The 25,265-nt window shown below is 39.2% G+C and overlaps 1 protein-coding gene across 3 annotated transcripts in view; it reads right to left on the minus strand.

The window, feature by feature from the left end:
* Positions 1-25,265, minus strand: part of ARHGAP42 (Rho GTPase activating protein 42) — a 340,955-nt gene that overhangs the window by 29,360 nt on the left and 286,330 nt on the right. For all 3 annotated transcript variants that reach the window (XM_061440141.1, XM_061440144.1, XM_061440143.1), the window contains exons 13-16: positions 3,253-3,315; positions 2,008-2,082; positions 1,231-1,315; positions 569-627 (exon numbers count right to left, since the gene is read on the minus strand). In XM_061440141.1, the coding sequence (XP_061296125.1) occupies positions 569-627; positions 1,231-1,315; positions 2,008-2,082; positions 3,253-3,315 (282 nt within the window). The remainder of the gene's footprint in view (positions 1-568; positions 628-1,230; positions 1,316-2,007; positions 2,083-3,252; positions 3,316-25,265) is intronic.

Raw genomic sequence — 25,265 nt, forward strand, 5'->3', positions numbered from 1 at the left:
TTTAACCATGAAGTCGCTCTTGTAAGAAACTGACATTCATTAATCAAGGAAAATGTAATTTGAGTAATTAATTCCTCACAGCTCTTTCTAATCACACCATATATGCCACCCCAAAGAGTCTTACTAAGTAACAAAGTATTTTAGTTCATTCTGTGACTTCTCATAACCATATTGTAAACTACTAAGTTATGAGAATGACAATTTCTTAAGCCATAGGTAGGAAAATGTTAACTACCAGGTTTAAACTTACAACCTCTGGCAATGGCACCCCACTCCAATACTCTTGCCTGGAAAATCCCATGGACGGAGGAGCCTGGTGGGCTGCAGTCCATGGGGTCGATAAGAGTCAGACACGACTGAGTGACTTCACTTTCACTTTTCACTTTCGTGCATTGGAGAAGGAAATGGCAACCCACTCCAGTATTCTTGCCTGGAGAATCCCAGGGACGGGGGAGCCTGGTGGGCTGCCGTCTCTGGGGTCGCACAGAGTCGGAAACGACTGAAGTGACTTAGCAGCAACAGCATAAAACCACATCAATTACAATGCATCCAATGGAAATATACTTACTAACAGCAACAATAAAATCTTTGTGTAATTTGTAAGTCATCAGTGGTTCTGCAAGGCACCTACAAGAGAGAATGAAGCAGATTTTAGAAGAGCAGTTACCTTCTGATTTCCCTTGAACTTTCAGTGCTTCTGTGAGAACTGGGTGACTACATGTACAATAAAGTCCTACCAGGGAGTCGACAAGTAGCTCTAAAATACAGACCTCAAAGACACCCATGTCCTGAGCACTTCTTGCTGTCACTGTATTAAAATAGGAGAGGCTGGGGAATTATTTTTTAATACTTTGTGAGAACTACTGGACTACAGGAACAAAATCACTCTCAGATATGGGGCCAATAGTTTCTGTTTTTTTTTTTTTAATTTGCAATTCAGCTTGTGATGTTTTATAAAAAAATATATGAAGACCTGAATCTGAATCTAATATGAAACAGAAAGTATTATTTAGCACTCATAAACTCTGGCAAAGTTTACTGTTTGAAACAAGCACGTATAACTCCCAGAACACTGAACATGACTGTGCCCACTCTGCCAGTCCACCTCAAGTACACGAACTGTGCTGAGGAGGGAAGAGGACCCCACGGGGCTCCCTGCGGCCCACGGTGCCAGCCCACAGGGGCGACCGAGAGACCGCAGCAGAGCAGCAGCAGGCAGGCCCACCTCACCTGAGGTAGTTTTTCAGTCCACTTGTTATTGTCTTATTATCCCACAGTTCAATATCAATGTCCATGTCAGGGGGGGACTTGGGAGCTGAAAAGAATTAACGCAAGATGTTTAAACTGTGCAATTCGAAATATCACGAGCACCATTAAGAAGATGGACGCAGACAAAAGTAGATCAAAGAGAGAGGCATGTATTTTTTAGAAGGCCAGTGGAGTTAACTTTCAGACTGTTGTTTGCCTGAGTTGGTGCAAAGCTCATTCTGACAATGAACCTCAAAGATTTCTTATGGAATGCAGTTTCTTAAATCAGATGTTTGCTAATTGCTAACATCACAGCACACTTACCAAGTGGTGGGCGTGCTTCTCAGTGCTTTATATGGGTTAACATATCAGATTCTTATAATTCAATGAGCCTCCTCTATAAACGAGGAGGTGAAGGCACAGAGGGGTTAAGCAAATTACCCAAGGCCACAGAACTTTAAACTGGCTGAATCAAGAGTCCAGTTCAGGCCATCTGAATCCCAGCACCCATAAATCTTACTGTACCTCAAGCTAATCAAAGAATACTTGAGGAAAAATTCAACATTATAAAAAGGGCCCCTTTACAAATTCTGATGGTCATCTATAATAATGGACATTAAAAATGAATACAAATATTAATTTTAGATATGACTTGAAAATACTCAAAGACAAGCAATAATCTATATCTCAAAAAAGCCTATGGTTTTACTTTTCTATAATAATGTAAAAGTTAAGTAACGGGCTTCAGCCAAAACTTACAAAATGTGGTATTCATGAGTTTCTGCACTTTGGAATTCACTCCTCCTATTCGGTAGAGACCTAAAATGGTGATGCCTAGTGAGAAGGAAAAAAATCACAAGAAAACGGCATAAGACACAAGTTCCAAGCACAGAATGTTAAAAACTCAGATATATGCCTACATAAAATCTGGAAGGTATGCATCCAATTTTACAGTCTAACTTTAGCAGACCTACCCTGGAAATATTCATCAGACATATATTTCTTAGAGCAGACAATGAACAGTGATTTGAAAGTCTATGAAAAGCTTCAAAATGGCAAAGTACAGCTGTCTATTCACCACTACCTGAATATAAAAAACCATCCAAGATGAGAAAAAATGATCAGTATTTCTCATATTATGTTTCCTCAATCATGGAGTCCTATGTGTTGAACGGATGTTGAACAGTTGGATGGAATTGCTAACTTCACTTTAAAGGTGAGGATGGGATTGACATATACACACTTCTTTGTAAAAAAGAGATAACTAATAAGGACTTACTGTATAGCATAGGCAATTCTACTAAATAGTCCATAATTGTCTATTTGGGTTAAGAATCTAAAATGTGGTAGATATATGAATGTGTAAAACTGATTCACTCTGCTATACACCTGAAATTTACAACATTGTAAATCAACTATACCCCCCCAAAAATTAAACAGAAATAAAGGTGAGAAGACAGATTCAGAGATTTTAAGGAAATGACTTGACTTCTCAAAACTTAAATGGCAGCACCAAACTTTGAATCTAAGTTTAAAGAATTCCAAAGCCCGATAGGAGGTTTTGCTTTAGGCAAGTTTTCCTGGAAGTAAAAGGCCACTAGAGTGGACTTCAGGACAGAGGTTATGACTAGAATGAAGACAGGTGCTGAATTTGTGACGGTGATGAAAATTACTGTGAGATATAATGCAGGGAAGGAGGAGAGCTGAATTCAAACTGCTCGGGAGTCTTACTTCCTACAGCTTGGAAAAAAATAATAATATCGGTCCGTCAAAGTAAAGTGAGGCTATATCATGAAACTTCATGAAAAAGAAGTATGTTTGTAGTATGATTTTGGCAAACTGAAGTTCAAAGTACAGCTATTTACATGTTTGTATAATTTATAAATCATATGTTTCTTAAAATTAAGCTCCTATTGATAGCAAAGTACATCCTGATTTCTGAGCAGTTTCTATGTAAGAAGGGACCACACTACAGTAACGGTGGACCCATCAGGCAGCACTGACCTCTCGTTTCCACAGCTTGGATGCATTTTCTCACGAAGTTGAACCCTGCTTCATTTAAGTACACTGAAAATAAAAGAAAACCATATTAAGTGTTTATGATGAACTAACAGTACTGCTTCAGTCGGCTCTACTGTTTCAGGGCTGGATGGCAGATAGGTTGTTACTGAATTTATCAAATATTTTGGTTAGCATTTGATTTTTTATTTGGGGGTAGAAGTGAAAGAGGGAGGTTCATATTCACGAATGTTTTTATATCAACTCGGTTCATTAGAAACACAGATCTTTCACTGAAAGTAATATGTAAAATTGAGCCCATCCGTTTCCCCTAAAATTAGCATTATCCTTTACTATATATTTTTATGGATGATAGAAGCAAATACAATAAAAATAAACTTTTACTGTGTGTTAATAATTATACTACAGAGGTATTCATGTGTTTTCCCCATGAGATTCTCCAAACAACATTATGAGGTATAGATAAAGTACTGCAATCTTTAGGTGATTTACCAAGTTGCTGAAAACTGCTTTTTTTTGTTCTAAGGTCTAGAGCCACATTTTAACTCAGGTCTCCTGAATTCTATGTACTATTCTATTTCATTTCATATCATATTCAAAATAGTTCAAAATATGCCTAGTAAGTCCACTAAAAATCCTCTCAAAGATCCTCCATTGAAGTGAAGTGAAGTTGCTCAGTCGTGCCCGACTCTTTGCGACCCCATGGACTATAGCCTACTGGGCCCCTCTGTCCATGGGATTTTCCAGGCAAGAATACTGGAGTGGGCTGCCATTTCCTTCTCCAGGGGAACTTCCCAACCCAGGGATCGAACCTGGGTCTCCTGCATTGTAGGCAGACACTTTTACCGTCTGAGCCATAAAAATCCTCTCAAAGATCCTCCATTACAAAACTGCAATTTATTTTCATTGCTTTTTGACAGTTTTTCCTAAGGTTTAGAAGTCAAATAAAATTAGACTACTTGTTTAAGGAGAAAGGATTTAAAAATACCAAATAATAACCCACAGGGAAAATTCAAAAAGTTTTGATACTGTAATACAAATTTTTACCAAATATATTGACTATATGATATCTCTTTAATATTCCCAAATAATAATTTATGAAGACAAAGACAAACCATTAAAAAATTAAAACTGGTTTCCATTTAAAAATGGTGGATTAAACACATACAGGTAATGACATAGATCCACAAAAAATATAGATCTAGAAAATTAGGCTAGAAAAAGGTGCCAGGAAAGATGAAAAACTTTGAAGAAATCCTGGGCATAGAAAATCACTGAAACTGAACTGACTGAAAGGTTTGAGAAATCTGAGATGAGAAATGAGAAACTGAAAAACTAGAGGGACTACACTGAGATGTCACCTCACACCGATCAGAATGGCCATCACACACACACACCAACAAAACAAAGAACAAATGTTGGCAAGGATGTGGAAAACAACAGGACCCATGTACGCTGTTGGTGGGAATATGAACTAGTGCAGCCACAGTGAAAAACAGTATAGAGGTTTCTCAAAAAAGGCAAAAATAGAACTACCATGTAACCCAGCAATTCTACTCCTAGGGGGAATTAAAAACCAAAACACGGAACACTAATTCTAAAAGATACGTGCTGATGTATGGCAAAAACCATCATAATATTGCAAAATAATTGTCAAGATGTGAAAGAATAAACTGTGTTGGCCAAAATAACCCTGCGTTTTTGTTTTATTGCCTTTGAACATCCTTTGCTATTGCCTGAACCAGTATACGGAAGTTCTGGGATAGACGTAACACTCAGCTTTGCTTAGAGCCAGGTGAACCTGGGGTTGGATCTCAACTCCATGGCTTTATGATGGAAGTGTGCCTATGAACACTATCCTTTCATCTAAGAGGGATGGGATGGGGAGGGAGGTGGGAGGGGGGTTCAGGATGGGGAACACATGTACACCCATGGCGGATTCATGTCAATGTATGGCAAAACCAATACAATATTGTAAAGTAAAAAAAAAAAAATAAATAAAACTGAGATTAAAAAAATAAAGAAAGAAAAAGAGGGACTAGGTAAAATAAATAAATAAATAAAAATGAGGGAAATCACACTACATATCTTAGAGGGTTGCAGTAAGATGAAGACAAAACCACATGAACTACTGAAGAGCAACAAGCATGGAATAAATAAAATTAGGTGCTCGATTCCTTCTTCGTGTGCTCCTATGCACACATCACAGAAACAGAAGAAATGATAAACAGCAACAAAAAAAGTCAGCCACTAGTGCTAAGCAGAAGAAACAGACAATAGTTACTCTCCCACTTAGTAACTGTATTACTGGGGATAGTTTTGATTCTTTCTGTATCTCATTTTCCTCTTCCATAAAATAAGGATAATAATAATACTGTCTACATAGGGCTATTCCTAGATGAAATATGTTAACATTTGCAAATCTCCTAGAAGAGTACTGAGAATATACTGCTACAGAGTGTTGGCTCTTACCATCATCATCATTGTTATTGACTAGAGGAGAATGTAAAATTTAAATATGCAAATCACATGAACAAGGCATTCTTTGGGAATATGCAAATCACATGAACAAGGCATTCTTTGGGCAGGGATGAAGTCACTGGGGATTGAAGTACTATCTGCTTGGAGCATTATTCTTCAAAGAGGCATCAGTTCAGTTCGCTGGTTCAGTCATGTCCCCACGGACTGCAGCACAACAGGCCTCCCTGTCCACCACCAACTCCCGGAGCTCGCTCAAACTGAAGTCCATTGAGTCGGTGATGCCATCCAACCATCTCATCCTCTGTCGTCCCCTTCTCCTCCCGCCTTCAGTCTTTCCCAGCATCAGGGTCTTTTCCAATGAGTCAGTTCTTCACATCAGGTGGCCAAAATATTGGAGTTTCAGCGTCAGCATCAGATCTTCCAATAAATATTCAGGACTGATTTCCTTTAGGATTGACTGGCTTGATCTCCTTGCAGTCCAAGGGACTCTCAAGAGTCTTCTCCAACACCACAGTTCAAAAGCATCAATTCTTTGGTGCTCAGCTTTCTTTATGTTCCAACTCTCACATCCGTACATGACTACTGGAAAAATCATAGCTTTGACTATATGGACCTTTGTCAGTAAAGTAATGTCTGCTTTTTAACAATCTGTCTAGGTTGGTCATAGCTTTTCTTCCAAGGAGCAAGTGTCTTTTAATTTCATGGCTAGAGTCACTATCTGCAGTGATTTTGGAGCCCAAGAAAATAAAGTCTCTCACTTGGTTCCATTGTTTTTCCATTTATTTGTCATGAAATGAAGGGACTGGATGCCATGATCTTAATTTTTTGGAATCTTGAGTTTTAAGCCAGCTTTTTCACTCTCCTCTTTTACTTTCATCAAGAGGTTCTTTAGTTCCTCTTCGCTTTCTGCCATAAGAGTGGTGACATCTGGTATCTGAGGTTACTGATATTTCTCCCGGCAATCTTGATTCAGGCTTGTGTGCTTCTCATGATGTACTCTTCATAGAAGTTAAATAAGCAGGGTGACAATACACAGCCTTGACACACTCCTTTCCCAATTTGGAACCAGTCTGTTTTCCACGTTCAGTTCTAACTGTTGCTTCTTGATCTGCACACAGATGTCTTAGGAGGCAGGTAAGGTGGTCTGATATTTCCATCTCTTTACAAATTTCCCACAGTTTGTTTTGATCTACACAGTCAAAGGCTTTGGCGTAATCAATAAAGCAGAGGTAGATGTTTTTCTGAATTCTCTTGCTTTTTTGATAATCCAATGGATGTTGGGAATTTGGTCTCTGGTTTCTCTGCCTCTTCTAAATCCAGCTTGAACATCTGGAAGTTTATGGTTCATGTACTATTGAAGCCTGACTTGGAGAATTTTGAGCATTACTTTGCTAGTGAGTGAGTTGAGTGCAATTGTGTGGTAGTGTGAGCATTCTTTGGCATTGCCTTTCTTTGGGGTTGGAATGAAAACTGACCTTTTCCAGTCCTGTGGCCACTGCTGAGTTTTCCAAATTTGCTGGCATATTGAGTGCAGCACTTTCACAGCATCATCTTTCAGGATTTGAAATAGCTCAACTGGGATTGCATCACCTCCACTAACTTTGTTTGTAGTGATGCTTCCTAAGGCCCACTTGACTTCACATTCTAGGATGTCTGGCTCTAGGTGAGTGGTCATACCATCGTGGTTATCTGAGTCATGAAGATCTTTGTTATATAGTTCTCCTGTGTATTCTGTCACCTCCTCTTAATATCTTCTGCTTCTGTTAGGACCATAGGACTTAAAGGACCATGTTTCTGTCCTTTATTGTGCCCATTTTTGCATGAAATATTCCCTTGGTATCTCTAATTTTCTTGAAGAGATCTCTAGTCTTTCCCATTCTATTGCTTCCCTCTATTTCTTTGCAGTGTTCACTGAGGAAAGCTTTCTTATCTCTCCTTGCTATTCCTCAGAACTCTGTATTCAAATGGGTATATCTTTCCTTTTCTCCATTGCCTTTAGCTTCTCTTCTTTTCTCAGCTATTTGTAAGGCCTCCTCAGACAACCATTTTGCCTTTTTGCATTTCTTTTTCTTGGGGATGGTCTTGATCACTGCCTCTGTACAATGTCATGAACCTCCATCCATAGTTCTTCAAGCACTCTATCAGATCTAACTCCTTGAATCTATTTGTCACTTTCATTGTATAATGTAAGGTATTTGTTTTAGGTCATGCCTGGATGTTCTAGTGGTTTTCTCTACTTTTTTCATTTGAATCAGAATTTTCAATAAGGAGTTCATGATTTGAGCCACAGTAGGCTCCTGGTCTTGTTTTTGCTGACTGTATAGATCTTCTCCATCTTTGGCTTCAAGGAATGTAATCAATCTGATTCCAGTGTTGACCATCTGATGATGTCCATGTGAAGAGTCTTCTCTTGTGTTGTTGGAAGAGGGTGTTTACTATAAATAACAATGAGCAGACACACCCTCTCATTGGAACTAAACAGATTACAGTAGCTTGGGTCTACCGTTCACCTATATTTGTTGCCCATTCCTGTAGGATGGTTGTGTTTCTTGGCTCTCACTAAGACAGTTTGGTCAATATGCTATATACTAGCCAATGAAACATGCACGGAAGTGACAGACATCATCATCCACCAATCAGGAAGAACTGATATGTAAGAGCTTGACACTTCCTAGTCCCCTCTGGCACAAGATCATCAATGTTAGAGAGACAACGTACTCCATAAGCTTGGATTTTAGAGTAAAAACTATAAATAAGAGAATCACAGCATGATCAAGACATGAAACTTCACTGTTGTAAGTCTCTCAACCACAGCATAACCTGGTGTTTCTGATTTAATTATATATAACTTCAACAGTTTTCTACTCAAAAAGGACTAAATGAAAGAAAGCCAATCCCACACTCTTAGCTTTTACTTGCTTAACTGGAGTGTAGCAAAGGATTTTTGGCTACTGACTTGCCAATTCCTATAAAAAGACATCAAAAGGCAATAATAGCAGTACCCATTCATGGCTGCCTTACAAACTACTACTCTTGCCTTCACACAAGAATTCAGCAGTTTCTGCTGAGTCTGAGGAGAAGAAGATGATATGGCTTAAACATGCTCCAGAATCCTCTGTCTCCCAGTGACTGATGTAGGAGGAAGTCCCAAGGAAGTTCCTTCCTTACTTCCCACTTCTGAGGGAAGTAAGGGAGGAACACATTCTGTAAAGGAATCCTTTCAATCTTCCAAAGCCATGTAGGCTATATTCCACTTAGTATGCTAGTGCTAAAGAGAATTCAACAAAAATAGGTTTCTATAGCTTATAAGTCCTTATGTAGGACTTCCCTGGTGGCTCAGAATGGTAAAGTGTCTGTCTACAATGCGGGAGACCTGGGTTCAATCCCTGGGTTGGGAAGATCCGCTGGAGAAGGAAATGGCAATCCACTCCAGTACTATTGCCTGGAAAATCCCATGGACAGAGGAGCCTGGTAGGCTACAGTCCATGGAGTCGCAAAGAGTTGGACACGACTGAGCAACTTCACTTCACTTCTATAGCTTATAAAAGAAAGACTGGGAACTCTTTAGTGTTCAAATGAAAAAACTCAGTATAAGGGGTTCTTCCTAAGTAAGATCACAGCATTGAAGGCTGATAATTTATACTAACTTTTCTTTAGTGGAGGGCAGGTATTTCTGTTGCAGCACTAGAGAGGGGAGTATAGCTGTCTATATGAAACATGGACTGCTCAAAGCCTCCCAGAGCAGGCACCCAAGAAATGCTTGCTGATCACTGGCTGGCTAGTTACTGGTTTGTAGCTGACTTGCTCAAGTACCCTCTGGCTTCTACAAGGGTTAGAGCTTATTAGCCAACAGAAGCTGCTTTGGTCAACTCTGCAGGATTCTTACCCCAGCACTGTATCTCTCTGTAAAGACCAGGGTTAGGCAGAATACAACGATCACAAATTTCCAGGATTTGAAATCCTATAGTATTAATAATACTTGGCCTTTAGGGCTAAAGCAGAAGATAGGCTAACTTAAAGAACTCATTTTATTCAATCAAAACTTAAAGAGAAACATTATTGTTTTTCCCCTGATAACTAATGAAGGCTCAAGTTTTTACTGAAATCCAAGTAAAGTTTTCAAAAGGCAGTTTAGCAAAACAAAAAGCTATTAATCTAAACAGAATTCCAAAAGCCATGAGAAAAAGAATAGTCTTCTGTGCAGCTAAAAAGTGAAAGTCCTTGTATCTTCAATTTCCTAGTAATTAAAAACCCAGCATGTCCTTACAGATGTAATCTACTTGGCCTTACAATACATTCCCAGGGTTGACAAAACAAAGCAACACTTGCCTTCACTTTTGAACTCACATTTCTAATCTGCCATTTCACATTAAAAGGCTCCTATCACACACAGCTAATATCACAGTACATGTGGCTGGAAAGAAACAGAAGAAAATGAGTGTATTTATGGGCATTCATGGTTCCCACAGGACCTTTTCTCTTCTCCCTAAAGGTGACTGCAGCCATGAAAATAAAATATCCTTGCTCCTTGGAAGAAAAGCTATGACCAACCTAGACAGCATACTAAAAAACAGAGACATTACTTTGCCAACAAAGGTCTGTCTAGTCAAAGCTATGGTTTTTCCAGTAGTCATGTATGGATGTGAAAGTAGGAATATAAAGAAAGCTGAGGGCCAAAGAATTGATGCTTTTGAACTATGGTGTTGGAGAAGACTCCTGAGAGTCCCCTGGATGCAAGGAAATCAAACCAATCAGTCCTAAAGGAAATCAGTCCTGAATATTCATTGGAAGGACTGATGCTGAAGCTGAAACTCTGATACTTTGGCCACCTAATTGGAAAAGATCCTGATGCTGGGAAAGATTGAAGGCGGGAAGAGAAGGGGACAACAGAGGATGAGATGGTTGGATGGCATCACTGATGTGATGGACATGAGTTTGAGTAGGCTCCGGGAACTGGTGATGTACAGGGAGGCCTGGCATGCTGCAGTTCATGCAGTCACAGAGAGTCAGATAGGACTGAGTGACTGAACTGAACTGAAAGGAAGAGCAGGTAACTCTTCATAGCCCTGACCTAAACTGTTTTCTTTCTGTTCCACCCAGGAAGGGGACCTGATTTCTGACTCTCTTCCTTGGTCTTGGTGATGAGCACAGAACTGTACTTGATTAGAGGCCTTGGGGAGAATGTAGTGAAGGAAAATGATTAAGCCAGGGATGTCTGAGAATTTCCATAACAGAACTATCTAAAGGGCAGTAAAGGGCAGTAGGAACTGCCCAAACGTTCATGACATTACAGGACTTGTGATGGATAAGAATGAGTTCACTTTTCCTGTTTGATTCCTGGGAGAATAAATCCCTTGAGTACACATGGGGAAAGCCACTGAAACACACAGTGGCAGAAATTTGGAGTTGTTGGGAAATTTCGAAAGTGTCTTCTGGTCCAATACCTTTGGTTTTGTATGAAGGCTGACTGTTAGAACACTTTACCACTATATAGCCTAGTAGTGACTTTAATCAGAAAAGTATCACTTGAAAGAACTTCCTTTTTCTTATTCACAATGATTAGAATAAACTAGTTCCATAATGGAGTATTGCTGAAATGAATTGCATGAGAGAATGAGAACTAAAACACTTGCCTTTCACAATTCCAGTTTCTCCAGACCTGGGATAGAAGGATCAACATGAATCATATGTATGAGTGGAGACAAGGCTCAGGGCACCAAGAGAGAATGCCAGAAGAAGCAAGCCTAGGGAAAAAGACATCTGCCTCCACTCCTGTTAACAACTAGGGCCATTATGGGAGTCTTGGAAAAGAAAAGATGTGTCATGCCAAATACTTTGTTTTTTTGAACAATGGCCTCAAATGGCATAATTATATTTTCAGTGGTATGGTTTGAAGAACAGCTGGGTTCTAATCTTAATTGAGTGATATCTGTTTAGTTACAACTCTCAAAATAAATCCATTCCCAAAGTTAAAGTTCAAGAAAAGGATACTGTGGAATATTTTACAGCCAGCAAAGAATCTGTGGATTTAATACCCTGAGGAATGGAAAAGGTCAGTTTTCATTCCAATCCCAAAGAAAGGCAATGCCAAAGAATGCTCAAACTACCGCACAATTGCACTCATCTCACATGCTAGTAAAGTAATGCTCAAAATTCTCCAAGCCAGCCTTCAGCAATATGTGAACCGTGAACTTCCTGATGTTCAAGCTGGTTTCAGAAAAGGCAGAGGAACCAGAGATCAAATTGCCAACATCTGCTGGATCATGGAAAAAGCAAAAGAGTTCCAGAAAAACATCTATTTCTGCTTTATTGACTATGCCAAAGCCTTTGACTGTGTGGATCACAATAAACTGTGGAAAATTCTGAAAGAGATGGGAATACCAGACCACTTGACCTGCCTCTTGAGAAATCTGTATGCAGGTCAGGAAGCAACAGTTAGAACTGGACATGGAACAACAGACTGGTTCCAAATAGGAAAAGGAGTACGTCAAGGCTGTACATTGTCACCCTGTTTATTTAACTTATATGCAGAGTACATCATGAGAAATGCTGGACTGGAAGAAACATAAGCTGGAATCAAGATTGCTGGGAGAAATATCAATCACCTCTGATATGCAGATGACACCACCCTTATGGCAGAAAGTGAAGAGGAACTCAAAAGCCTCTTGATGAAAGTGAAAGCGGAGAGTGAAACAGTTGGCTTAAAGCTCAACATTCAGAAAACGAAGATCATGGCATCCAGTCCCATCACTTCATGGGAAATAGATGGGGAAATAGTGGAAACAGTGTCAGACTTTATTTTTTAGGGCTCCAAAATCACTGCAGATGGTGACTGCAGCCATGAAATTAAAAGACGCTTACTCCTTGGAAGGAAACTTATGACCAACCTAGATAGCATATTCAAGAGTAGAGTCATTACTTTGCCAACAAAGGTCCGTCTAGTCAAGGCTATGGTTTTTCCTGTGGTCATGTATGGATGTGAGAGTTGGACTGTGAAGAAGGCTGAGTGCCGAAGAATTGGTGCTTTTGAACTGTGGTGTTGGAGAAGACTCTTGAGAGTCCCTTGGACTGCAAGGAGATTCAACCAGTCCATTCTGAAGGAGATCAGCCCTGGGATTTCTTTGGAAGGAATGATGCCAAAGCTGAAACTCCAGTTCTTTGACCACCTCATGCAAAGAGTTGACTCATTGGAAAAGACTCTGATGCTGGGAGGGATTGGGGGCAGGAGGAGAAGGGGACGACAGAGGATGAGATGGCTTGATGGCATCACTGACTCGATGGACGTGAGTCTGAGTGAACTCCGGAAGTTGGTGATGGACAAGGAGGCCTGGTGTGCTACGATTCATGGGGTCTGAAAGAGTCGGACATGACTGAGCGACTGAACTGAACTGAACGAACTGGTGCTCAAGCTTTTTAACATGACACTTTTTTCATAAAGATGAGTCAAGTTTTCCTTCTTTGCTGAATTATGTTATTCTGATTTATGGCATCTACACTCTTCCCTGGTGGCTCGGATGGTAAAGAATCTGCCTGCAATGCAGGAGACATGGTTCGATTCCTGGGTTGGGAAGATCCCCTGCAGGAGGGCATGGAAACCTACTCCAGTATTCCTGCTTAGAGAATCCCATGCACAAAGGAGCCTGGAAGGCTACAGTCCATGGGGTCACAAAGAGGTGGACATGACTGAGCAACTGAGTACACACAGCAGCACATACTCTGAAAATGGTAAACTGAGAGTAACCACAAAGGAGGGAGACATTCACGTTAGGCTGTAAAGAGCCTCATTACTCTGCATTCACAGCATGGTTTCATGCTCCATCTCATGGTGTGTGCTCCCTGTACATTCACAGCATGGCCCTATTTTAGGACACTAGATAGTTCTCTGTCTGCTGCTTATGATAGATCATATGTCTGTCCACAAGCACAGACACATGATGGCTCCCAATGGGTGACATTCAAAGCAAATTTTTATCTGAGTTTTGTATTTTACCGTCCTAAACTTCATTATTGTCTTTTGCAATTCAAAAATACAAACACATTCCTAGCAAAACTGAGTTTCCAAAGAATAATAGGAATAATTTAACACAAAAAGAATCCATCTGAATTGCCAAGGCTATAAAGAAGCACTTCTCGAGGTGGCAAATGAATAAGGGCTGGTACTGGTTTCAGATGCCAATTGTGAGAGAGATTAAAGACCAAAATGGACATAATGCTATGTTGGGAGAGAGTCAAGTGTCAAAAGGCGACACAGATCTCAGAAAAACAAGATGATATATAGAAAAATGGTCAAAGGTACAAATGTAAAGAAGACATAGCTGCTAAACTCAAAACAGGATGAGCCTGCAGGACTTAATCAAGACTTAAGAAAGAGGACTTACACTTCACAATCACTAGAATATAATTTTGAACTGAAACAAATAAAATTCTGGATGTATCACTAGGAAGGAAATATGATGCTACTCAATAGGATCAAGTGCTTGAATCTGGAATACTGTTTAGCATAAAGATTTATCTTAAGCACTTCACTGCATGTTGGATTGAAAGAATGTTTAGAAAGCCTCACCCATGCAAACTGGCAATACCAAAATATCTACCAAGAGCAAGGGGAGTTTACTTCTTCTAGAAGGTGCATTCAATCCTGTGCCTCTACTACTCAAGTTACTTTTACTGGTGGCATATGCCATAGTCCTGACTTTTAAACAGAGCACTGATTCTGTAAACAAAGTTGAATCTTCCAGAACGTGTAAAAACAACCAAAACCAAGTGCAATTTTGGGTCACTTGGTTTTACAGGAATGTGTAACAAGACGTTCTGAAGCAGCTACACAATTTCACATGTAATTTTAGAAAGTTTAGAATACTTTAAAAGGTATTAATTTCTGCATTTTAAAGCAAATTTACCAGACTACAAAAGTTGTTCAGTTGTTTAGCGAGATTATATTTATCAGAATCATTAATCTGTCTTATTAGGGTGTTAATCTCATTTTATTCGAGGATGAAATTTAGTAGCTTTACAAGTATAACTTGATATGTTTCTAGATATCATACATATGACAAATATATAGATACATATGTTAGATATAGTTATATATAGATAAATTATCTATAACCCTAGTATGCAGATGACATCATTCTAACAGCAGAAGTCAAAGAGAAACTAAAGAACCTCTCGATGAGGGTGAAGTAGGAGAGTGAAAAAGCTGGTTTAAAACTAAATATTAAGAAAACTAAGATCATGGCATCTGGCCCCATTATTTCATGGCAAATAGATGGGGTAAAGATGGTACAAGTAGTGACTGATTTCATTTTCTTGGGCTCTAAAATCACTGTGGATGGTGACTGCAGTCATGAAATAAGAAGACAATTGCTTCTTGGCAGGAAAGCGATGACAAACGAAGACAGTATGTTGAAAATCAGAGCCATCACTCTGCCGACAAAGGTCCTTATAGTCAAAGCTCTGGTCTTCCCAACTGTCACATAAGGTTGTGAGACCTAGACCGTAAAGAAGGCAGAGTGCCAAAGACTTGATGTCTTTGAACTGTGGTGTTGGAGAAGACTCTTGACAGTCCCTTGGACAGCAAAGATATCAAACCAGTCAATCTTAAAGGAAACCAACCATGAATACTCATTGGAAGGACTGATGATGAAGCCGAAACTTGGGCAGACTTTGAGAGATGGTGAGGGACAGGGAGGCCTGGTGTGCTGCACTTCATGGGGTCGAGTCAGGCACACTGGGCGAATGAACAACAATGTTTATAGAAGCTTGCTTGATTAAATGCCTAAGTGGGAGAATTCTAGCAGATTTATGAAAATATAAAGAAGTAAAAATGACTTACTTTTAAAATTAGTACATTTATAAATAAGACTTGTATGATGATTAAAGATGTTTAAAGAAAAATTACGGCTTAAGACAAAATAAAATTCAATAAATAAAAATAAAAAATTCAAAACAGATTTAAGATTTATAATTTCAATAAATAATTTAATTTCAATAAAAATTTATTGATACTACCTATCAATAAAGCAAAGGTAATTTAAATATCCCTTTCATGATCAAAATCTTCCCCTTGGCAATAAAAGCCTAGTGGAACTAAGTAAGAATGAAACCAAGCAGGACCCTCTGGGGCCCGTGGGCAGGAAGCTCGTCTGTGTCTTCTGTTTCCGCTTTGTATGGAACAGACTCCAGCCTCCAAGACCTCCCCTGAGTTCCCAAGGTCAGATTCAAGCAGCTGCTAATCAGGGAAGGGAGCAGATGCAGAGACAAGGAAGGAACAGTCAGGAAACAATAGTGCAGCCTTGGGAAAGAGTCCTGGTTCTTCCTCAGGAGACACACAGAACAATATCTTTACAGTTCTTCATAGAACTAAAAGCTAACCAAGGGAAGATGTCAGCATTCTTCAGACCACAGAAGACCACCTGAGACTAAAGGAACCAGAGTGGCTCACTATGAGATTATCGCTAAAGAAGTGCAGGCCCTGCACACACTCTGAACTTCTGAGAAACCTACCCTTGAGATATTGCTAAAAGACTCCTGACCAAGTCCTCCTGGGTTGGGACACACAGTTTTTTAGGTTTTTTTTTTTTTGGCCGGGGTGGGGGGGGGGGCGGGGGACACGATTTTTAAGGTCAGGAGCTCTCTGTGACCCCCTCTGCCTGGCAAAGCAATGATGCTATTCTTTTCTATTTCATCCAAAACACTGTCACCAAGATTCCACTCAGCACGGGGCCAAAGAGGCCAAGTTTTCAGAATCAAGAATAAGAACAAATACGTGCTGAGCACACATCTCAGGGGAAGTTTGCATGGAGAACTATAGAGGAGAAATGTGATCTGTCACAAGGAACAGAGGGAACTGGTGGAAAACTAGTATGTCATATCAAGAGTCAGAATGTGATAAATCATGCAAACACATGGACCCTCGGACTGCCATTTTCCTCTAAGACATATCAATTTATAATTACACCGGGTGGCAAAGAGATGCTTCAAGTGCCTAAGACTACAGGAAAGCTGATTTCCAAAAGAATAAGTCTTTACTACAAGAAGAAGTATAATCTCCCTCCATCACAGCATAAGTATATGTGATAACTTTCTCATTCAAGTTACCTAATTATGATAAAAAAAAAAAAAAAAAAAAAAACTAGTTCCAAGGTGCATTAAGTATCACGTATATTCTGACTGACTTGATCACATCCTACTCAAAAGCTCTATTCAGTATCATACAGATGTTCATTTGTTTTTCAGGGAGGATTGTCCTTGAGAAGGTTCATTTGAATTTGAAAGGACTATCTTTATACTGGATTTGAACAATGAACCCAGTATTAGAAAACACATTTCAAACTCTAGACAAATGCAAATTACACAACAGATTACTTTTTAGGTAATTGTTTAGAATGAACATTCAGTACTTATAAACCTCTTAATGGCTGGTTAATGTTTTTGTGATTAGATAAAAGTGGGCAATGAAAGATATACTAATCACTCTGGCAATAAAGAAAGAAATACATGAATAAAAACTGGGAATATTTTTAAAATCTTTAACATAAAAGGTATTTAAAATTATGTATTTTCTTTTGATAATTTTTGAAATTAACCACTAGGAAGCACTTCATTCAGATAAAATGACAGGTTTTGCATATACTCAATATTTATGACTTTCAAATGAGTGCTTTCCAAGTTTTTAATCTATACTCCATTCTAACATATTTTAATAGCAATATAAAAGTCAGGATTATTAAGGCTGTTTTAAAAATAAATTTAGACATTATGAGAGAAAGTCAATTAAGTCAAATAAAATTTGAAAGTGCTTTAAAGGATATACATACAACCTTAGAAACATATAAAACTTGATTTTAAATGTCAAATAATTTGACTATTATAAATTACATATGAAAATACTCTAAACTAACCAAGGATTAAAGGTGGCAGATGATTAAAAAGGATTCAGAGTATGATGGAAAATACATAAAATGCATTCATTCAGAATGGCTTGATACTAAGGATTCAGTAATGAAACAATGAAAACATGTTTTCCTATGTATCCCAGGTGTTTTGACCATGTCCTTAAACCTCACGATCTTGTACACAATTTCCTAAAATTAGCAGTGTTCATGTATTCAATCTTGTAAACTGGAGCAGAAAAAATAAAAGAAGCCTTCTATTGCCATTTAAAGAAAATCAAACTAAATATTAATTGCCTCAAATCTCTTTCTGGGATAAAGTAGGGTATATACTTTTAAGTAATAAATACTAAATAAATAATTAAATAGGTTACTATAAAGTCCAGTAGTTAGTGGTTTTAATGTGAGAAACTTCTTTGAAAATTTCAAATTTGCTGAATAACATCAGATCAAAGGTATATTACTATGATTTTCCAAAGTTAACTCCTAATATTACATAATACCTCTGTGATAAAAGTAACTATGTGATGGAGGTTAAATCAAGATGCTGACTTGGGAAGATGCTGATTCTACCTCCTCCCACAGGCACACAAAACCTGCAACTATACAATGGATCAATTTCCTCTGAAAAAGACCCAAAAAACTAGCTAAAACGTTCTTCAACAAAGGATTAAAGGACAACATCAACATGGGTAGGAGAGTCAGAGGTGCAGTCTCACTCAAAATCTCACCTCTGGCACAGCAACCCGGAGGTGCAAGAGACCTCACACATGTGGAACTTCTCCCGGAGGAGCTGGGGGTTTGTGCCCCGTATCAGGCAACCCAAACCTTACAACCTGCATTGGAGAGATGAGCTCCCAATACTTTTGGCTTTGAATATCAACAGGGCGGATGTTCAGAAGATGCAAAAGGCTGAAGGGGACTGAAAAGTTCCCGCATGCAGAGCAACTCACACTAGGACTCAGCACAAACCCAACAGTGTGGAAAGCTCCTAGACCATATAAGAAGGAGATCCATTAGTTAAGATCGAAGGCTCTGCCCGGAATGCAGAGGTCTGTGAGAACCTTCTGAGACAGAGGAGCTGATATTTTTGGGCTCTCCTATCACACTGCTAGAGCCATAGGACTTGCCTTCGCTCCACGTGCTCCCCGGTCCCACTGAAGCCAGGGGGCTTACCCGCATGTCCCTGTGGTCCTGCTGCAGCCTGTGATCCCACCCTGCCCCCCATGTTCCTGGGGCCTCACTGTGGCCAGTGGGCAACTGTGCACTCTTGTAGCATTGGTGCAGTCAGCAATCTCACGGTAGGCTCTTCTGGGGCCCACTGAGCTGTCAGGAATGTTCACTCCATACAGGAGACACACCTTGACCACCTGGCCATGATCCAGAGATGACTGGATTTCTGGGCCTTGTGGGTCTGAAACAATCGAGGAGACAGTTCATGGTAGTGAACCATCACCACAATATAGACAGTAGACTGAAACACATCCCTGGACTTCCTGTGAAAACAGCTCTAATTACTTGTCCCAGAGCTCAAGTGAGCGGAAGGCTTCCAGTTAATCACATGTCTAGAAGCTGCAGAGGAGCTCCCAGACCAGAGAACACAGGCTGGGGGAGCCATCCTCACACCGTTCCTTGGCCTGTGACAGCTCACCTGTACCTGCCAGAGAGAAGCTTATACGTTCATTTGGAGCTCTGATTTTGGCAACTGTCACCAAGGGGACACCTCAGAACCACTTGAAGCTAGCAGGGGTTATAACAGTGGTCACATAAAACTGTGAATATATACATATACACACACACACACATTTTTTAAAAGCTGATTCCCAAAGGTCTACATTCCAAACAGCCTAAAGCTAAGTGGTGAACTAGATCCCTCTCTGTGGAACACTGATAGTGACCTATCAAGAATAAAATTAAACTACTTAGATAATTACAAATGCTCCAGAGACAAAAAAGAGCTAGGGCAGGCTGAAAAACAAGGTTCATCTCCTACAAGTCACTCCAACAAGACTAGAAGTAACTGCTTTGCCTAATTTGTAGAAACAAACACAGAGAGACAAGCAAAATGAGAAAACAGAGGAATGTGTCGCAAACAAAAGAAAAGACAAAAATTCAGGAAAAAAATCCCTCACTGAAATGGAGGTAATTTACCTGATAGTTTAATGAACATAAACATGCTCAATGATCTCTTGGAAGAACAGATGAATACAATGAGAACTTCCACAAAAAGATAGAAAATATAAGTAAATACCAAAAATAAATCATGGACCTCAAGAATACTCTAACTGAAAAGAAAAATATACTAGAGGGTTTCAGTAGCAGGCTAAATGAAGCAGCAGAAAGGATCAACAACCTGGAAGACAGGAAAGTGGAATTCATCGTAACAGATCAGAAGAAATAAAAGTATTTAAGAGACCTATGGTACAATATCCGGAGAAGGCACTCCAGTACTCTTGCCTGGAAAATCCCATGGATGGAGGAGCCTGGTGGGCTGCAGTCCATGGGGTCGCGAAGAGTCGGACACGACTGAGCGACTTCCCTTTCACTTTTCACTTTCATGCATTGGAGGAGGAAATGGCAACCCACTCCAGTGTTCTTGCCTGGAGAATCCCAGGGGCGGGGAGCCTGGTGGGCTGCCGTCTATGGGGTCGCACAGAGTCGGACACGACTGAAGCGACTTAGCAGCAGCATGGTACAATATCAAGAGGAATAACATCCCCATTGTAGGGTCCCAGAAAGAGAAGAGAGAGAAAAGAGGCAGGATATTTAGTTCAGGAAACAATGGCTAAAAACATCCCTAACTAGGGGTAAGAACAGACACTGAGGTTGAGGAAGCATGGAGCATTCCAAGTAAGATGAACCCAAAGAGATCTACACAAAGGCACATTATAACTAAAATGTCAAACATTAAGACAAGGAGAGAATCATAAAAGCAAGAAGAAAAAATAACTTGTTATATATAAGGGAAACATCATAAGATTATCAGCTGATTTCTTAGCAAAAAATTTACAAGCCACAGGGAATGGCATAATATATTGAAAGTACTGAAAAGAAAAACCATTCAACCAAAAATACTCCACAGGCAAGGTTACTATTCAGAACGGAAGGAGAAATAGTTTTCTACAGAAGTAAAGGCTAAACATCATCAACACTAAATCTGCCTTACAAGAAATGTTAAAGGAACTTCAAGATAACAAAGAAAGCCATAAAATAGTAACAAGAAAACATAAGAAGGTCAAAATCTCATGAGTAGAGGCAAACATATAGTAAAGTTAGTGAATTAACCATTTATAAACCTAGAATGAAGGTTAAAAGACAAAAACAAGTAAAATTAACAATAACTACAATAATTAAGGGAAACAAAAACAATATATAACATCAAAAATATAAAATGAGGGTGGGAGAACTAAAAATGTTTTTAATGTTTAGAATGCTTTAAAACTTAACTTCCTCTCAGCTTAAAATAGATTACTATACATACATACATACATACATATGTTTTTTATATATGAATTCCATAGAAACCACAAACCAAAAACCTATTGTACATACACTAAAGATAATATATACACATAATGTGAAAAAAAGTCATCAAATCACAGGAAAGAGAACCAGAGAAGAAAGGAACAGAGAGAAACTATAAAAACAACTAGAAAACAAGTCACAAAATGACAGGAAGTATTAATACATACCTGTTAATAACTACTTTAAATTTAAATGGACAAAACTTTCTGATCAAAAGCCAGAGCAGCTAAACATATTTTAAAAAACACACAATAATATAGTGCCTACAAGAGACTCAATTTAGATCTGAGGACACAAATAGATTGAAAGTGAAGAGATGAAAAAAGATATTTCTTTCAAACAGAAGCAAAAGGAAAGCTGGTATAGCTATATTTACAGTAGGCAAAATAGAAGTTAGAACACAGATTGTAATAAGAGACAAAGAAGGGCATTACATAAGCATAAAGGAGTCAATCCAACAAGAGGTCATAATATGTTTGAACATACATTAACTAATACAAGACCACCTTAATATAGGAAGCAAATATTAACCCACCTAAGGGCAGAAAAATAACAGGAATACAATAATAGCACGGAACGCTAACACCCTGATTTCATGAATGGACAGATCATTCAGACAGAAAATTATTAAGAAAACATTGGCCTTAACATATTAGATCAGCTATATTTATAGATAATGTATAGAACATTCTATCCAAAAGCAGCAGAACATACATTGTTCTCAAGTACACATGGAACATTCTCCAGGATGTATTACATGTCAAGCAACAAGACAAATTTCAATAAATTTAAGCAGACTGAAATCATGTCAAACATTTTTTATAACCACAATGGTATGAAGCTAGAACTAAGAGAAAACTGAAAAAAATCACAAATATGTGGAGATTAGGTAACACACTACTGAGCAACCAATGTCAATGAAGAAATCCGAGGGGAAATCAAAACTAATTTTAAAAATGGAAACAGAAATACAACATTTCAAAATCTGAGACAAGGCAAAAGCAATTTTTTAAAAACTATTACTTTTGGCTGCCCTGGGTCTTCACTAAGATGACCACTATGTCGAGTGGTCATCTTCATTTGTGGCTCACAGGTTCTAGACTACAGGGGCTCAGTAGTCACGGTGAGTGGGCTTAGCTGCCCTGCAGAATATGGGATCTTTGTACCCCGACCAGGGATCAAATCTGGATGCCCTGCGTTAGAAGGTGGATTCGTAACTACTGGACCACCAACTAAGTCCTGGAAGAGGGAAGTCAGGCCTACCTAAAGAAAAAAGACAAATCTCAAACAATCTAACTGGAAAAAGAAAAACGAAGTCCAAAGGTAAGAGGAGGAAGAAAATCATAAAGATTAATGTGGAAATGAATAAAACAGAGGCTAAAACTATAATAATAAAAAAGATAAAAATCAAGAGCTAGTTCACTGAAAAGATAAACAAAGATGACACACTTTTAGTTAGACTAACCAATAAGAGAGAGAAGGCTCAAACAAAGCGAGAAATAAAAAAAGGAGAAATTGCAGTGATACTAAAGAAATACAAAGAATCATGGGGGTCTTCTAAGAACAATAATATGACAACAAATTGGATCAGTTCAGTTCAGTTGCTCAGGCGTGTCTGACTCTTTGTGACTCCACAGACTGCAGCACGCAAGGCCTCTCTGTCCATCACCAACTCTCAGAGCTTGCTCAAACTCATGTCCATCGAGTCAGTGATGCCATACAACCATCTCATCCTCTGACGTCCCCTTCTCCTCCTGCCCTCAATCCCTCCCAGCATCAGGGTCTTTTCCAATGAGTCAGCTCTTCGCATCAGGTGGCCAAAGTATTGGAGTTTCAGCTTCAACATTAGTCCCTTCAATGAATATTCAGGACTGATTTCCTTTAGGATGGACTGGTTGGATCTCCTTGGTGTCTAAGGGACTCTCAGGAGTCTTTTCCAACACCACAGTTCAAAAGCATCAATTCTTAGGCGCTCAGGTTTCTTTATGGTCCAACTCTCACATCCATATATGACTACTGGAAAAACCATAGCTTTGACTAGATGGACCTTTGTCTGCAACATAATGTCTCTGCTTTTTAATAAGCTGTCTAGGTTAGTCATAGCTTTTCTTCCAAGGAGCAACGTCTTTTAATTTCATGGCTGCAGTCACCATCTGCAGTGATTTTGGAGCCCCCAGAATTAAAGTCTTTCAGTGTTTCCACTGTTTACACACATCAAGTGATGGGCCAGATGCCATGATCTCAGTTTTCTGAATGCTGAGTTTAAGGCAAATTTTTCACTTTCCTCTTTCACTTTCATCAAGAGGCTCTTTAGTTCCTCTGTTTGCGGCCATAAGGGTGGTATCATCTGCGTATCTGAGATTATTGATATTTCTCCCGGCAATCATGACTCTAGCTTATGATTCATCCAGGCTGGCATTTCACATGATGTACACTGCATGTAAGTTAAATAAGCAGGGTAATAATATACAGCCTTGACGTACTCCTTTTCCTATTTGGAACCAGTCTGTTTTCCATGTCCAGTTCTAACTATTGCTTCCTGACCTGCATACAGATTTCTCAGGAGGCAGGTAAGGTGGTCTGGTATTCCCATCTCTTTAAAAATTTTCCAGTTTGTTGTGATCCACAAAATCAAAGGCTCTGGCATAGTCAATAAAGCAAAAGTAGATGTTTTTCTGGAACTCTCTTGCTTTTTCGATGATGCAGTGGATGTTGGCAATTTGACCTCTGGTTCCTCTGCTCTTTTTAAATCCAGCTTGAACATCTGGAAGTTCACAGTTCATATACTGTTGAAGCCTGGCTGGGAGGATTTTGAGCATTACTTTGCTAGTGTGTGAGATAAGTGTAGCTGTGCAGTAGTTTGAACATTCTTTGGCATTGGATTGGAATGAAAACTGACCTTTTCCAGTCCTTTGGCCACTGCTGAATTTTCCAAATTTGCTGGCATATTAAGTGCAGCACTTTCACAGCACCACTGTTTAGGATTTGAAGTAGCTCAACTGGAATTCCATCACCTCCACTAGCTTTGTTCATAGTGATGCTTCCTAAGGCCCACTTGACTTCACATTCCAGGATGTCTGGCTCTAGGTGAGTGATCACACCATCATGGTTATGTGGGTCATGAAGATCTTTTTTTTGTATAGCTCTTCTGTGTATTCTTGTCACCTCCTTTTAATATCTTCTGCTTCTGTGAGGTCCATACTATTTCTGTCCTTTATTACACCCATCTTTGAATGAAATGTTCCCTTGGTATCTCTAATTCTCTTGAAGAGATCTCTAGTCTTTCCCATTCTACTGTTTTCTCTATTTCTTTGCATTGATCACTGAGGAAAGCTTTCTTACCTCTCCTTGCTATTATTTGGGACTCTGCATTCAGATGGGTATATCTTTTCTTTTCTCCTTTGCCTTTAGCTTCTCTTCTTTTCTCAGCTATTTGTAAGGCCTCCTCAGACAACCGTTTTGCCTTTTTGCATTTCTTTTCCTTGGGGATGGTCTTGATCACTGCCTTTGTACAATGTCATGAACCTCCATCCATAGTTCTTTAAGCACTCTGTATATTAGATCTAATTCCTTGAATCTATTTGTCACTTCCACTGTATAATGTAAGGTATTTGTGTTAGGTCATGCCTGGATGGTCTGGTGGTTTTCCCTACTTTTTTCATTTGAATCAGAATTTTCAATAAGGAGTTCAAGATCTGAGCCACAGTAGGCTCCTGGTCTTGTTTTTGCTGACTGTATATAGCTTCTCCATCTTTGGTTGCAAAGAATATAATCAATCTGATTTTAGTATTGACCATCTGGTGACGTCCATTTGTAAAGTATTCTCTTGTGTTGTTGGAAGAGGGTGTTTTCTATGACCAGTGCGTTCTCTTGGCAAAACTCTGCTAGCCTTTGCCCTGCTTCATTCTGTACTCCAAGGCCAAATTTGCCTGTTACTCCAGGTATCTGTTTTCCCATTTTTGAATTCCAGTCCGCTATATTGAAAAATCCATCTTTTTGGGGTGTTAGTTCTTCAGTCGTGTCCGACTCTGTGCGACCCCGTAGATGGCAGCCCACCAGGCTCCGCCGTCCCTGGGATTCTCCAGGCAAGAACACTAG

This window comes from Bos javanicus, chromosome 15 (assembly GCF_032452875.1).
Source record: "Bos javanicus breed banteng chromosome 15, ARS-OSU_banteng_1.0, whole genome shotgun sequence".
Taxonomy (NCBI): domain Eukaryota; kingdom Metazoa; phylum Chordata; class Mammalia; order Artiodactyla; family Bovidae; genus Bos; species Bos javanicus.